Source organism: Vanellus vanellus, assembly GCF_965231255.1.
Source record: "Vanellus vanellus genome assembly, chromosome: 19".
Taxonomy (NCBI): Eukaryota; Metazoa; Chordata; class Aves; order Charadriiformes; family Charadriidae; genus Vanellus; species Vanellus vanellus.
Window position 1 is genome coordinate 12,430,676 of NC_138924.1, and position 14,894 is coordinate 12,445,569.

Consider the following 14,894-nt stretch of genomic DNA (forward strand, 5'->3'; position numbering starts at 1 on the left):
GCCTAAAGGGGCTCCAGGAGAGCTGGGGAGAGACTTTTTACAAGGGCATGGAGTGATAGGACGAGGGGGAATGGCTTCAAACCGGAAGAGGGACAATTTAGATGAGATATTGGGAAGAAATTCTTTGCTATGCGGGTGGTGAGCCCCTGACACAGGTTGGCCAGAGAGGTGGCAGATGCCCCATCCCTGGAGGTGTTCAAGGCCAGGTTGGACAGGGCTGGGAGCAACCTGGGCTGGGGGGAGGTGTCCCTGCCCGGGGCAGGGGGGTGCAACAAGGTGATCTTTAAGGTCCATTCCAACCCAAACCATTCTGTGATTCCATGATTTTGTATTTGTATTATCGCTCCCTTTCTAAGCATACCCATATGCCTGTATGTGTGGAGAAGACAGGAGGAGATAACAATGGGAAATGAAGGACAACTTACATACAGTTTTACTTCCTTCCTCAGACTGCAGCTGAGGGGCGGCTCTGCCCTGAAGCGGAGCCCCCGGACGAGCGCGCGGCATGGGCAGTGAGCACAGTGCCCAGCACGACATGTCTCAAACACCTGAAAAGCAGCAAGTTAAAAACAAAGACACCCTTTCACATAGTGAATATGATTACACCGTGGGACTCGCTGCCACAAGATTCCATTGAGGATCTGAACTCTCGTCGATTTAAAAAGTTTCTATGTTTAGGCAGTTTTGTCAGGTTTTGGGAAGTTCAGTATCTTATACGCAAAATTCAACTGATGTGCCCCACAGTACAGAAAAAGGCATCAGCGGCGTTAAGGAAAGCAGGTTCCCAACTTGCCGCCCTGCTGTGGGCCCGCGGCGCAGCGCTGCTTCGCAAAGCAAATGAGGCGAGAAGTTACCTGAGGGCACCAGGAGAGATGAGCTGTGCAGACAACGGGGGTTTGGAAGGGGTCCTCTGCCGCAGCCAGCGCCTCCCCCTCACCCTGCGCCAGCAGGCCTGCCTGCCTACACCGGGCCTGCTCCCATGGCAAAGGGAAAAAAATGGACTGAAAGGAAAGGGAAAGGTGAGCACAACAGCTAGTCTAGCACCTGAGGGACAAGACAGGTCAGGACGACGCGAGGCAATTATTTTCCAGAAGCCAGCCCGCTCTCAGGCTGTCCTGTGGTTTCGGCAGCCCGGTGCAGACTGTGGAAAGTGAAGCTTGCGTTCGTGTCAGCAGTGCTAATTCAGCCGCCGCCACGGCGCTGGCGTCCCCCGGGGCTGCAGCATTGGCTCTCGGGGACCTGAAGGCCTTTGGAAAAGGATAAACACTGCACTATTCATCAGGAGGTGCTTTAACTTCTCCTGGAAGAAAGGCGGGTGGAAGCGCTGCCTGCAGCAGGCCAGCGATGGCCGACATGGCCACGCGCACCCAGAGGTGCTCAGGACCTGCCTGCACCCAGACACCGGCCAGCTCTGGCGTAAAAGCCCTGCGGGGTTCCTGGAGATTCGCCTCCACATCCCACTGACGAGAGCTGCTGAGGGACAGGAGAGGAGGACCGCACTGGGCGCAGCACCGAGCCCCCGCCGAGACGCAGATGCTGAGCGTGAGCTGCTCCTCCTCCTCACCCATCAGCACGAGGTGGGTGGCACTGCAGCCAAAGGAGGCCTTGCTGGACACCACACACCTCGTTATCAATCCCGTGCAATTAAGATGTGCGCCAAAATGGCAGCCAGATGGGATGGGAAAGGACCAGGACTACGCTCGCTGTTGGGTCACCGCCCTTGCTGGCAACGTTCGAAAACATAAAAGGCTATAAACATAATTGAGCAGCATCGAGCACAGCAGAGAGCGCAAGCTGAGCGGGTCTTAGACAAGGATCTATGGGAAAAACCCTAAGCAAGCAAGTATTAATTACTTGCAATTATAAATAAATTTGTTTTCTTAGATCGTGAAACATTCTTGGATTAACCTGAATTCAAAGAAATCAGCCACCCTCTAATTCAAGTCAAATGTCTCTGGAGTTGGCAAGGAACAGACAGAGAAAGGATCTCAGTTTGCGGGTTTGTGCATGTGTAAACACACGCATTTAGGTGCGTGTGAGACACTTGTTTACAGGAAAAAAGGGTTATCAGAAGCAACATTATGAAGCACGAAAGCACAGATGTGGACAAGACACGAGTGCTTCAAAATCCTGACTCCCAAAACAATCAAAAATGCTGAAGTATGTGGCCAACATGGTGCTTGTCCAGGGTGTGTCTGTTATTGTCTGCATTCCCATGGTATTAATATTGTAACAAGAAATGCATAACATCAACTATCCCCCTCGGCTCCCCCAAATCTGTTGGTTTTTTTCCAAAAAATTAATGAGATCCAAATAATGTTATTACTATTATCATCATTTACATAACATTTGTCATCCTGCAGGAGAACGGGTCTGCTGAGCGTACAAACAGGAGTACAGATGACAAGCCAAACCACCGAGGTTTCATTTTCATTACATCTCTCTGCGTATCTGCATTAACCCATCATATGTACTTGTATGAAACTATTTCCGAGTCACACAAGCCCAGCACAAAGCCCAGCACAAGCAGACTCGCAGGGTCAAACTGGGACGTGCAATGAGCGTACAAGGAAAAGAGCCTCCAAAAAATGCTATTTGAAGTCAGTAAACAGCAGAAAAATTTATATTGTGGAAACATCATCAGGAGTGAGGATTCTACAGATGTAAAAATCCCTACGTGTATCTGGGAAGTCATTTAATTAATAAGCATACAATTCCCCCTAACTTAGCCTGTTACTTGCATTTCACTTGCTCCCAGTTTACTTGGGAGATAACAACCGACCACTCGGGCTGCGCCCTCCAAACTCCAGCAAGTATTTTAGCAAAGTCTGAACTCTGCTTTTGGAACGAATGGCACAATTCAAGGATCCCCACACCACCGAAGTCTCTTTCGCCCGCGAGGTCCCCATCGCGAAGCTACCACGTTGCTATCCTCTGTCAAGCTGTTATTCTTACGGGCACATCTCAAGCTGATGTATTTTGACTCTGCTTTTTTCAGCAATTTGAAATTACGTTCTCTGAAATATTAATACATGTAATATATAATACTCAACAGGCTTTTGGGTAAGCATCTCGTAAACAGTTTGAACCACGCTGTAGGCAGTGCCGGATTACCTGGGGACACCGGAGGTGACAGCGCCATGCACCGGCTGGCGGCAGGGCAGGCTCGGCGGTAAAAGCCGCCTGGGTTTCCCCGGGGTGGGTCAGGGTCCGCAGCAGGGCTTCACCCCAGCCGCACAGGCAAACCCAAGCAGCGTCCCAAACAAACCCAAGGCAACAAATGGCACTTAGAGAGCTAAAGGCACAGAACAAGACTGTTCTGGTGACAATTAAGAAAAGCAAAGCCTACATGGCCTAATTTTCCACCGGTGGAAGAGGCGGGAGGAGCAGGAAAAGCCACGTGTGCACCTGCTGGAAAACAAAGCAGACCTGAGCAAAGGCATCGGTTACAGCCGGGGAAGCAGGACGTTGTGCACACTCACGTCAGCTCTGGATGTGCCTGGATGCCACGCGTGTGCTCATGGAAACCCGCACCTCGATGAATACAGCAGGACCCAACGCCAAAGTCAAGCACTGCTTGACCTGCAGACCTGCGGAACGCGGCACGTGCCGCAGGAGGCAGCAGGCGGGCGCCCAGGACACCGCTGCCCTGCCTGTGCCGCCAGCCCCCTCCCGGTGCGTCAGGGGCTCCCGGTGTCACATGTGGCACCGCGCGCTCCACGGAAGGAGAGGGTAGATGTTGGGGCAGGTGTCAATCTCACAGCTGTGCAGACACCACTCTGCTCCCTGAAGGCCGTGATTTCATTTCAGGTTCCCACGGAGCTCTCCCTGCACTGCTCCCCAAAGCGTGAGATTACGCAACCTGCACCCCAGTAACCTTCAACCACAGTGACAAAAGCTGCTGGCCTCAGCTCACGGCGAGTCCAAGAAGGTGATGATCCAGCTGCTGTCTGCTTTCAGGGAATCCTTCCACATCTCCCCCTGTCAGAAAGTTCTCCTTCCCAATCACCAGCCGCCCACGGAGGCAGTCCAGCTGGGAGCCTCTGTCCAGCTGGGAAGCAGCCACAGTGGGAAGCTGGGAAGTGGGCAGAGCGAGCAGCTATGCCTCACACTCTGCGTTTTCATGTGCAAGTACGGCAGTGCTTCACGTCGCCGGGAATCCCGGCGAAGGGGACCGGCCATACCTTAACCCTCTTTCCTCCCAGGGCCATTCTGCTCTCCTTTCTCCTAAACATCTCTAGTTTTTCCTTCTGTCAGTTTTCTTCCTCACAAAGACAGGATGATGAACATCTGGATGAACGAAAGACTTTTTCCTCCTTTGTTCCCAGGTTTGAAGAAGCAACAGCCTAAGTATTTACGGTATTTTACCATCAGGTTGGTAGCGGGGCCTGGGCACCAGCTGGGCAGACGCACAAGGAATGAGCGCAGACCACACTCACCGTGGTGTTAGCAGGGACTCCCGGGCAGGTTCCCGTCCTGCTCTCCCGCCCGAGGCCAAGCACTCTGCAGCACCTCTGTTGACTATCGACCCAGCAGTTTTATTCTACATTTTCACTGCTGTTCCCAACTTGGATTGATTTTAAGGCCAGACCGGACCCCCAGAGTTATAGGGTGTAACTGTGGGGATAATGCAGACCATAAAGCTCCTCTGAACACACGTTTGAAGAGGGAGGTGAGGAAGAAGGCGGCAAGGGAAGGAAGCCAATCTATAACACTTTATTGTTGCCTGAACAGTCTTTCCCAGCTATTTCTCTGCTTGTGCTCTCCCTGACATCTTCCTGTTGCCCAAAGTTCAAGCGACGGGCTCCTCCCTCTCATGCCACATGTCTTCCTGGTGCTCACGCCTTCCCCGAAGTAGCCACGCTCTGACGCTGCTGCTCCACCAGCCAGTCCAGCCCTGCCATGTCTGCTGCAGCAGAAACGGTGACCGCGTGTCTCGTGGCAGAAGGCACAGCACCGGGGCGCAGCCGAGGCAGCGCTGCTGGGGGCTCACCCGGGCAGGTCCCCCCGGGAGCGGGCTCTGCCATACAGCACCCTCTCCACGCACCCTCGCGTGCTGATCCTTGAAATGGCAAAGCCCCCCCCGATCCCTTTTTTCTGGTGCATTGCCTTGCCCGCACCTCACTCGGAAACGCCGCCTGCCTCCCCAGGTTACCCAACCCGACGCACCAGGTCACTTCTGCCCCTCCTGCCCCGCAGTCGACACTTCTTCCTACACATCCCAAACCCTCACTTGTTGCATCCATTTACAAAATGTTCTCATAACATGGGGCAGCTGCATAATAATTAATATCTTTTCCAGCAGCATACGACGTAATAACCAACCCCGCCGAATACCAGTTCTCCAGCGTTTAACCTCCGCTATACCCGGAGCACAGCCACCCCCTGCGACCCGCAGAGCTGCCACCGGGAAGAGCCGCTGAGCGGGGCTGGCCCGGGACCCCGGGGAACTGTCACAGCCTTGGGGGAGGCGGAGGGCACTGTCACCCCCTGCTCGGGGCTGGGGGACGGCTCCCGCCCCGCCGGCGTGCCGGGAGGCAGAGCGGGCCGCCGCAGTGCCCAAACCCGCCGTTCCGTTTGTTATTCCGGGACCCTCTCGGCCCTGCGCGTCTCCGCGCTCTCCCGCTCCGTAACACCGACCGTCTCCGGCATGACTCATCACCGACACAATGGGCGACCGCCGCAGCCGCCAGCGACGTGCACAGCGCTGCGCCCCCCGCGCCCGCCCCAGGTACGCGCCGTGTCACCGCGCCCGGGCTGCACCGCTCCCGGGCGGCTCCCGCTCCCTGAGCCGGCGGCACCGCCGGGCATCGGCACCCCCCCACCAGGGCCGGCTGCTGCCCCCCGGGGCGGCGGGAGCGCGGGGAGGGCAGCGGGCCCGGGGGCGCCACTGCGGCCCGGCGGGACGGGGCAGCCCCGGCCGGGCCCCGCTGCCCCCCCCCGGCCGGGGAAGGGGAGGGGGGGGGGGGGGATCCCGCAGCCGGGGCGGGGCGGGGCGGGGCTCCCCGCCGGGGCGGCCGCCGCTCCGCGCGCACGTGGTGGCGGGCGGCGCCTGGAGCGTCACGCGGCACGGCCCCGCCCCCGCCCCGCCCGCCGCGCGGGGACACGCAGCGCGCGGCGGCGGCGCGCCCGCGGGCGGGGCGGGGGCGACCAATGCGCTCCCCCCCCCCCTCCCCCCCGCGCACCGGGCACAGGGCAGCGGGGCTGAGGGCCCCCGGGGCCGCCCCGCCCGTAGGGAGCCCCCGCCGGGGCGGCGCCGCGCTCCCCCCCTCCACCCCCCCCCTCCCCCTCCGCGCCCTGTCACTTCCCCGCGCGGCGGCAGCCGCCCGCTTCCCCCGCCGCCCCCGGCGGCAGCGCCCCCGCATCGGCAGCGCCACCCCCGCCCCCGTCCCCCCGCCGCCCCGGCTCGGCCGCGGGCTGTCAGGCGGCGGCCCCGGCGCGGCGCGGCCGCCACCCTCCCCCCCCCCCCCTTCTTACCACGTGCGGTCTGCTGCTGCTGCGCCTGCCACTCCAGGAACCGCGCCGCCTCCAGCAGCGTCTCGATGCTCATGGCGCGGGCCCCGGCCGCCGCCGCCGCCGCCTCCCCGGTCGCGCGGGCCCGGCCGCAGGCGCCGCGCCGCCCCGCGGCTCGCCCCGACGGCAGCAGCGCTGGCGACAAGATGGCGGGCGGCAACAGAAACACAACAGGCGGGCGCTGGCGCGGCCCCGCTACTACGCGGCGGGCGGCGGCAAGACGCGGCGCGGAGTACCGGGCGCCGCCCGGACGGGATGGGGCGGGACGGGACGGGGCGGACGGGGCGGCCCGCCGCCCTGCGGGGGCGGCCCGACAGCCCCCGCCGGCTGCGCGGGGGCGGCCGCGGCCCGCCGGCTCGCCCCGGGGCGGGTGCCGGAGGCGGGAGGGCGGCGGGCGCGGTGGGGGCCGGGCCGGGCCGGCGGCGCGGTGCTCCGGCCGCCGCGTTTTGCGGGCGACCCTCCCCCCGCAGTGCGCTCGCGGCCCATTACAATATGTCACCGCGGCGCGGACCAATGGGCGCGGAGGACAACAAGGCATGGAGCACCTCCACATGGGCGCCCCGCGCCGCCGCCGCGCGCCTTAAAGGGGCCGCGCCGCGCCGCGCCCCACCCGCCGCCGGCCCCCGCCGCCGCTCCGCGCTCCCGGCACTCAGCGGGTCACCGAAATTCGCTTTTTTTTTTTTTTTTTTTTTTTTTTTTAAAGTCAGTTGCGGCAGGGCGCGCCGCTGCGGAGCGGGGCCGTTGGCCCGGGCGGCGGCGGCGGCGGCGGCGGGGGAGGGGGAGGGGGCGGGGGCGGGTGGGCGCGGTGGGTGGTGGTGCCGCCGCCGGCGCGGAGCGCACGTGTCTGTCGTGTGTTCCCGACCTCCCGCGGGTGTATTTCCCCGAATACCCGAAAGTCAAGAAAATAAAACTATCTTTCTAAGCGCCCGGCCGTCGCGGCCGCCATGGGGACAGCCGCGCCCGGGCGGAGCGCCGCGGGGCCGCCGGGGCCCGGTCCGGGCACCCCCGCGCGGGGACCCGCCGGCGGTTTGTTTCGCGACGGATCTTTTCCCACCGTCTGTACTCGGCGCCGCTTTGGCAGAACCTCTTCCCAAAGTCCTGGTTTGAGCGACACAGGACTCATTTCTTTTCTAATACTTGGGAAAACTGCACTTTAGAGGACTCGAGTGTCTGAATTTGTGAAAATATTTACTTTGCGGCCAGCGGTGGAGCGCGGGTTTCGAGGTCTTGGTGTTTCCGCGCTCGCTGGGTGCGGGGATGAGGAGGAGCGAGACCCGGGCGCTTGACCCACGCTGCCAACAGGATTACTGCATACCATGAACGGCACATTCAGTATAAATTAGAAAGTTTGCTGAGTCGTCCTCTCTCTCCCTTGACGGCTGCCGTGCGGAGAACTCTTCGCCCCGGTGCCGCAGCCCTGAGCTTCCTCCCAAAGCCGCAGCACTCGCCGTGTCCCACGTTGGCTGTCCTCTGCTGGGAGTGCGCAGCTTCTACTCATCCAATTGGCTGAGTGTAGTCTTTGCATACGCTGTATTGGTGTGGGGATCAATATTGGTTCTTTAGTGCCATTAATTATTTAATCTTACTCTATTAAATCTGTTTATACGTCAACTCCTGGGTTTCCTTGTTTTTCCCGATTCCCTTTCCCAGGTGGGGAGGTGCCATCGGGTGATAGAATGATCATCTAAATGACAATAAATTGTTAGAGGTTTCTCAAACCATAACACCCAGCTGTTGTGGGGCGCAGGGCTCTCCCCTGCCCGGCGCGGGGCCGGGTGGCCGCACGGGAAGGAGGAGGCGAGCCCGGTCTGTTGAGCAAAAGCAAAGGAGGAGGGAGCCTTTCGAAAAGCGTCCACAGAAAGTCATCACGCGCAGTGGCTGCGCTTTGGAAATACCTCGCTGGAGCTGAAAGTGCTGCCTACAGTCAAAGTTGGCTAATGTTTTCCTCTGTAAGGCCCTTTTTGCAGTAGCTTGCAAAACCAAATTAAACGTCAGTTATCCACACTGAAATTTTCCATGCTAAGTGTCTGCCTCTGATTGACTTAGTTTTTTGGGCTGGGGAAAGATAATGAAGTAAAGGAAATAGAAACTGATTAGAAAAAACAATGCTGCTCATGGAAGGAACAGGATTTTAAAAAAAAAAATTCATGTGAAAATTTTCATTCTACTTAAAAAAATTAAGGAATTAACAGACCAAAAGCTACGCTGAGGAATGGCCACTGAAGGTGGCAAAACCAAGCCCTCGTGAGCTGGGCCGTGCTGGTTTGTGGCGCTCAGGGCTGGCTTCCAAGGGCTCACCCCTCCCACGCCGCCCACACCAGCCTGTCGGGCCGGTGTCTCCTCCTCACTCCGCGTGCAGCTGATGGCCACGCTCACTGCACGCTCCTCACATCTTCCTCTGCAGACAGAAGTGGTTGTTTTCTCCTGGGCTTTGCCGTGAACTCATCTCTGGCTTATCTGAGTACCTCACAACATTAATGAGTGTATCGTCATCACTCACGAGTGGAAGATGTAGATGAGGACTGTGCGTGAGAGCCCGACTGGAGGAACTCACCTGGTACCATCGGGCAGTTGCAGCTGATGGAGGGACGGGCTTCATTCTTCAAGGAACTTCTCAGTTGCTCTTCAGCCATCCATTCTCTTCCCGCAGACCGCCCCAACCCCCTCCTCACAACTTCTGCAGTAAATGAGAGTTTTAACAGCACAAATGCCCTTCTTCACCCAGCCCCGATTCTTTAAGTGACACAGTGCATATATCCTTAAGGAGCTCAGTAAAAGCTACTCCAGGGCAAACTTAATCTGGCGTTTCCTAAGTCCTTCGCTTTGTAACCTGGGCATGTTTAGATATATTTCGCGTGTGTTGTATGTGTTGTATATGTTGCGTTCATAAACCAGGTTTGTCTGATGGTAGCGGAGGAGCCAGGGATGGATGGCAGCTTGCAAACCAAAGGTGAAGAACAGCAGCAGGGCTTTGGGTGGGACAGCCTGCAACTCCTGCTGTTTGTGCTGCGGGTATCGCAGGACTGCCAGACCTCAGACGTCAGACTGGTCACCGTGGCCCTTCAAAAAGCGGGGCATTCAGACAACGAGGCAACAATGACAAAAAGGTGCCTTACGCTGTCTGTCTGAGGGGAGCGAGAGCCGAAATCCACAGCTGGGATGAACATTTGGCGCGGTCCAAGCTGATGGTGTGGGCTGCAGTTTTGTAGACCGAATCTGTGTGCGTAAGCACAGTAAACCACAGATTCTTTCTCCAACCACCTCTCTCTGCTCTTTCACGCTGTGTGTAACACTACAAACCACACAGGTTTACAGAGTGCTCTTCCAGGTGGCCTCACTTTTAAGAAGGAATTGCTATTCTGCGATCAAACTCGCTTTACAAACTCCACCTCTTAACCCCGGAGCTGGTGCCCTCGCAGAGAGCCACTGTACCCGCCTGCGGCGTTACAGCGCGGCTCGGAGCCCTGCTGCCTCTGCACTCCCACAACTGCTACAAACTCTCGGGTTTTAGCAGGTGAGATTAAAAAAACAAGACAACAAAACGAAATCATTAGAGGAACTTACTGACAATATGAAAGCCAGCGGTCTACAGGAGTATACGTGTTAGAACCCAGCTTTTAAAAGCAACGTATTCAGGTGCCTTCGAATAGTTGACTCCTCTGCTGGGTTAACTGCTTTAGTCGGAGGCAGAACTTTCCTTCTGCGTGTCTGGTAACGTCTCCTGCAACACTTTAATCTCCAAGGAGAGTTGTTTGTTCTGAAACCGTGAGCTCTGTGGGCTCTCGGCTGCTAAGCTAGCTCCTGACTTTGGCAGCTGAAAGTATAAATCAGTGCCATTAAACATTCATATCAGAGCGACGTTTCCTGATTAAATTCATTTATTGAGAGTTTTTGGACCCAACCGATGCCGCAGCTTGGGAACACATCCAAAATCCATCAACTGTGTATTCACCTACCTCTGGAGGATTATGCTAAGAAAGGTTTTCACTTAATCATTTGACCCTCTTACTAGGGACAGCAATAAACCAGAACACTTAGATTATTTGGATCGACTTTGCGAGCACTTAGGGAGAGTTTTTACAACTTTGCGTATGTGCTAAAAGTACAGAGAGGTCCAATTCCTACCCCGCTACACCCCACGCCTGTGAAGAGCGTGCTGGGCTGCCTGTGCCCCCCGGCCAAACGCAACCGGGTGTCGGGGGCTGAGGACGCCGCGAAGGAGAGTGGCGCGGTCTGAAGCTGAGCTGTCCTCCCGCGGGGCTGGTGCACTCTGCTTGGGGTTACGTGGCTCTCCCTTCTCCGGGCCACTCCTGACAGCAGCCGGCCGGCGGGCACGGCTTGCAGGCGGCAGCGGGGAGAGCGGCTCCTGCGGCTTCTGCTGCTCCAGTGGTGGCAACTGCTCCTTCCTCTGCGGCAGCTCCGGGGCTCTGCGGGAGCTCCCCACCTCCAGCCCGGCTCGGGGGGCAGGAGGGCTCTTCAGCTTCCAGCTGTGGGTCTGAAGCTTTCAGTCAAATCCTTTGACTAATGTTTTTTTCCATCTTCTTCACAGATTAGATGTAATTTATGAGAATTTAAAGCTTTTGTTTCCTTACAAGCATGTATAGGTTCAGAGGTGTGTCTTCTTACCTGTTTTGAGGGAATGCTGAGGGCATTTTAACTAATTTGTTTATTATTTCCTGTTCAGTCAGTCCTTTAGGTAATATTGGATGATATTCAGACAGTACAGATATGAATCTCTACTATATTCTGGTTGTAGTAAGTTTAAAATCGAGTCGAATGTGAATGAAACTGCTCCTATACACTATGAGCGGTGAATTTGGATAACATCTTAAATATGAAGCTGGGTTGTGAAAAAAACATTTAAGCATTTTGAATAGCACAACAAATGCAAAGTCTTACTGTACTCAGTAAAATACATTTCTCTATTTTCAGGGTTATCGGTGGCATTATGGAAAGTTGGAAAGGGTTTAGATTTATTTATATATACTTATGGTCATGATATTAATTTATTGATAGTGTGGGGAAAACAAGCAGTGGTTACAGGCCCCATTATCTTCCCTTGTACCCCCCCTTTCCCCCTCCCCAAAAAAGACAAGATTTCAAAGGAGATGAAAAATTGCCATTTTGAGGATGACACTATCTTACAATGCCACCTATACACAAAACGCCACAAGGTTCTCCTGACACCCTAAGCATTGTATTCTATACTGGGGATATGATGGATGTTTAAAACATAAAGACAACTTCAGCTGCGGAAGTTTGGAAGAATAACTGCAATACTGCTGCAGACTCCTTCCTCTTGTTCTGCCTGTTTCCTTTCCGCCTGTACAGCAAACAGCTTCTCCTTACACAAAACCATCCTCAGAATTTTTGCACCACGTGACCGTCAGTAAGTTTTGCTTTTTGGCAACATTCATCGCTAAAACTTCCTCCCCCCACCCGAGTTCAGAAATTGCTCACATTCGTTTCCTGGTGGGAGGCGCCTGGAGCAGGAGGTGGTTGGAGCAGCTGTCGGGTGTTTACACCGCTGGCACGGGGATGTTCTGTAAAACTTGTGCTGCCGCCCCGGAGAGCCCCCGTCGCCCGCGCGGTGCAGCCGGGGAGCAGCGTGCTCCCCACGGCTCTCCCTGCCGCGCTCGCCCCTGGCCCTGGCTGCTCCTCCGACGGTTGCGCAGCATCCCACCGTGTAGCAGTGTCCGGTGTGCATGCATCAGTTACCTATTCTCCTATTTTTTTTCTCATCAGGGAGGAGCTTTTATGGAATATTGCTTCCAACCAACAGTTGGTAGAAAGAATAATCCCTAAATGGGAGCTTTTTGCTAGCAAGATAAACAATTACATCCCAGTCAAAATTATTTGTATTTCATTTGAAATATAGTTGGTTCTAGAGCACCGTGGGTAATGTAAGCACATCAGATGTCTCTTAGAACCCCAGCTGAATTACTTTCTAAAGTTAAATAATTTTCAGTATTCATACTCTTTGTAAATGTTGAAATAAAAATTGGATGAACAACTTGGGTGACTGATTTTGTGCCACCCGCTCACACGCACTTGCATCAGGTTGGGTCACCGGGGCAGTACTAGGCAAAGTGATAGATCCTAGATCCTACAAAACCCCGCGGGGCAGGGAATGCCCCCGGCAGGCCGGGGGCCGTGCGGGGACTGAGCTCTGCTCTCTGCGCCCCAGATCGTAAACTCTGGTGGCCCGTCCCCCCAGCTCGGGCACCGCGGCTCAGCTGCCAGTGCACGTGAATTCGCTTTGTTCTGCTCTTCCCCTGCTCTGAATAAACAACTTCTCACTTCGGGCCTCTGAATAATCCTTCTGGAGTCGGTGGGAATACTTGGCTGCCTCAAGTTTTATCGTCTGCTTAAATACTTTGTTGCTCAGGGCCCAAATTATGACTGAACATAAATGATTAGATGAGTGTTTATTCTCCTTTTTCGGGCTTCACACTGAATAAGAAATTACACCAACTGTACTCACATGAAAGCGGGAGTTTATCTCAATATTTTCATTTTGAAATTCAAGTATTGAATGCAGAAAAACCCACAAGGGTGAAAATAATTAGTGCTCTTTCCTGACTGAACCATTCTGACTTTCTCTGTAATCCTTTTATTTACAGTTTTAATGATGAATAAATTCTTATTGTAAATATTTAATCATGAAGAGTGGTTAGGCAGGACTTGTGTGATGTATGGGTCTCACACAGATCTGCAGATAAGCCTGAAACCTTCCCTGTTCTTCCCCGCAGCAGTGCCCGACATCCACCCTCGGGCGTCCACCCTCGGGCAGCGCCGGGAAGCTCCAGCACGGAATTCACGAGGTCTGGGACCCTCCCCAGATTCCTCCTGGTTTCACCCAGTAATCTCCATACTGGCCCCGTAACTTTGGCATGACATAAGGACAGCTTGTATTGTGCTAAGGTGTATCTTCTGAAAAATACCTAGATGTCATCTGGAAATACCACGAGCAGAAGTCAGCACTGCCACTTGTCCCAGTGGCCGTTTACACCCTCCAGTATAAAGCGGTGCTTAGTTCTTCCTTTGAAGAAGCCTGAATTCACCTTCCAGGCGCTCGGCCTCCTTACAGCGTTCTCTGCTACCTTAAGGAACTCATCGGGTACAAGTACCTTCTGTGTCCTCCCAGAAAACTACTTACATTTTATAATGCAACTGTCTTCCAGTGTTTTTGGTAAGCCAGACGGACAGAGTTGTTATAAGTTTCTGACTGTAAGGTATATTAATATTAACACTCCAGAAGCATTAAAAGTAACTTTTCTTCGCTCTCTGTTTTTCAGTCACTCTTGTGGACACGAAAGCTCTGTACAATACGTTAGTGTCAATCACAGCAATACAATACACATTAGTAAAATCTCTATTATTGGCAAATCAGCCTTATATCTGCAGGCAGCCACCCGGAGGGCCGGCAGCAGCGTGACAGTGCCGTCACCAGCACTGTGCATTCCTTCCTGGCTGCACGCTCCCTTACACCGTCCTGTTTCTGCAGTACATGGCATACGTTGCTACAGAAGTGCCTAAGAGAGACCGGTTCAGCTAAACTGAACCGAAGAGTCGTTCTGGCATTCAGAAATACTTATTGGGCTCCCAGTGACCACACTCAGCGCTGGCTTTTGGGGCCACACTGCTAAATCCTGCGCTCTTAACTTGTGCAGTCTGAGCATTTGTTCAGGTCTGGATTTGCACTCCCGATGTGGTCTGTGCTAAAGCACACGGCAGTTAATATCAGCTTTGCAGATGTCTGAGCAGGTAAAAACCTGACCTGTTGTGTAGACAGAACATGGAAATGCCGTGCAGCAGCAGCAACGGGCCGCAATCAGCTGCAGAAAGTGCTTCTGGAATTGTTGATAAATGGGGGGGGAAGGTCCAGCCAAAGTTCATAGACTATGTTGTGCTAAAGCCTCCTGGGCTTGGGGAGCAATCGCTGACTCAGAAGTGAACACTGAACACATCTTCCCAACCTGCTGCAAACTATTGCCTGTGATAAAATGCCTGCTCAGAATGATAGAATTTCATCTATGAGATACACAGACAAATCCAAGTACTCTCCACCGAGAACTGGATTTGCCTCTACATTGCTTCAAGTCACCTCCTAACTGTGTTAAAATTGTGCCAAATAAAAGAATTCTGGAGAAGAAAGCTGCAGAGCGATTTTGATGCACCAAACCCAACCATGTTCTCCTGCGTAAGCGCACCTCAAAACCTAAAGAGAAGGGTTAACATATATTGGCCTGATCTCCCTGGTGCAAAAGGTGCTTCTGCGGCAAGACTTCAAAGATGGGGGCAAAAAAAGGAAGACCCAGGGAACTACAGGCTGGGCATTCTCACCTCTGTGCCTGGCAAGATCAGGGAGCAGATCCTCC

The 14,894-nt window shown here is 54.8% G+C and overlaps 1 protein-coding gene across 1 annotated transcript in view; it reads right to left on the reverse strand.

The window, feature by feature from the left end:
• MNT (MAX network transcriptional repressor) overlaps positions 1-6,581 on the reverse strand; it is a 45,729-nt gene extending 39,148 nt beyond the window's left edge. Inside the window, exon 1 of the mRNA XM_082492888.1 lies at positions 6,478-6,581. Within this exon, the coding sequence (XP_082349014.1) occupies positions 6,478-6,550 (73 nt within the window). The 5' untranslated portion in view covers positions 6,551-6,581. The remainder of the gene's footprint in view (positions 1-6,477) is intronic.
• Between the last annotated feature and the right edge of the window lie 8,313 nt (positions 6,582-14,894).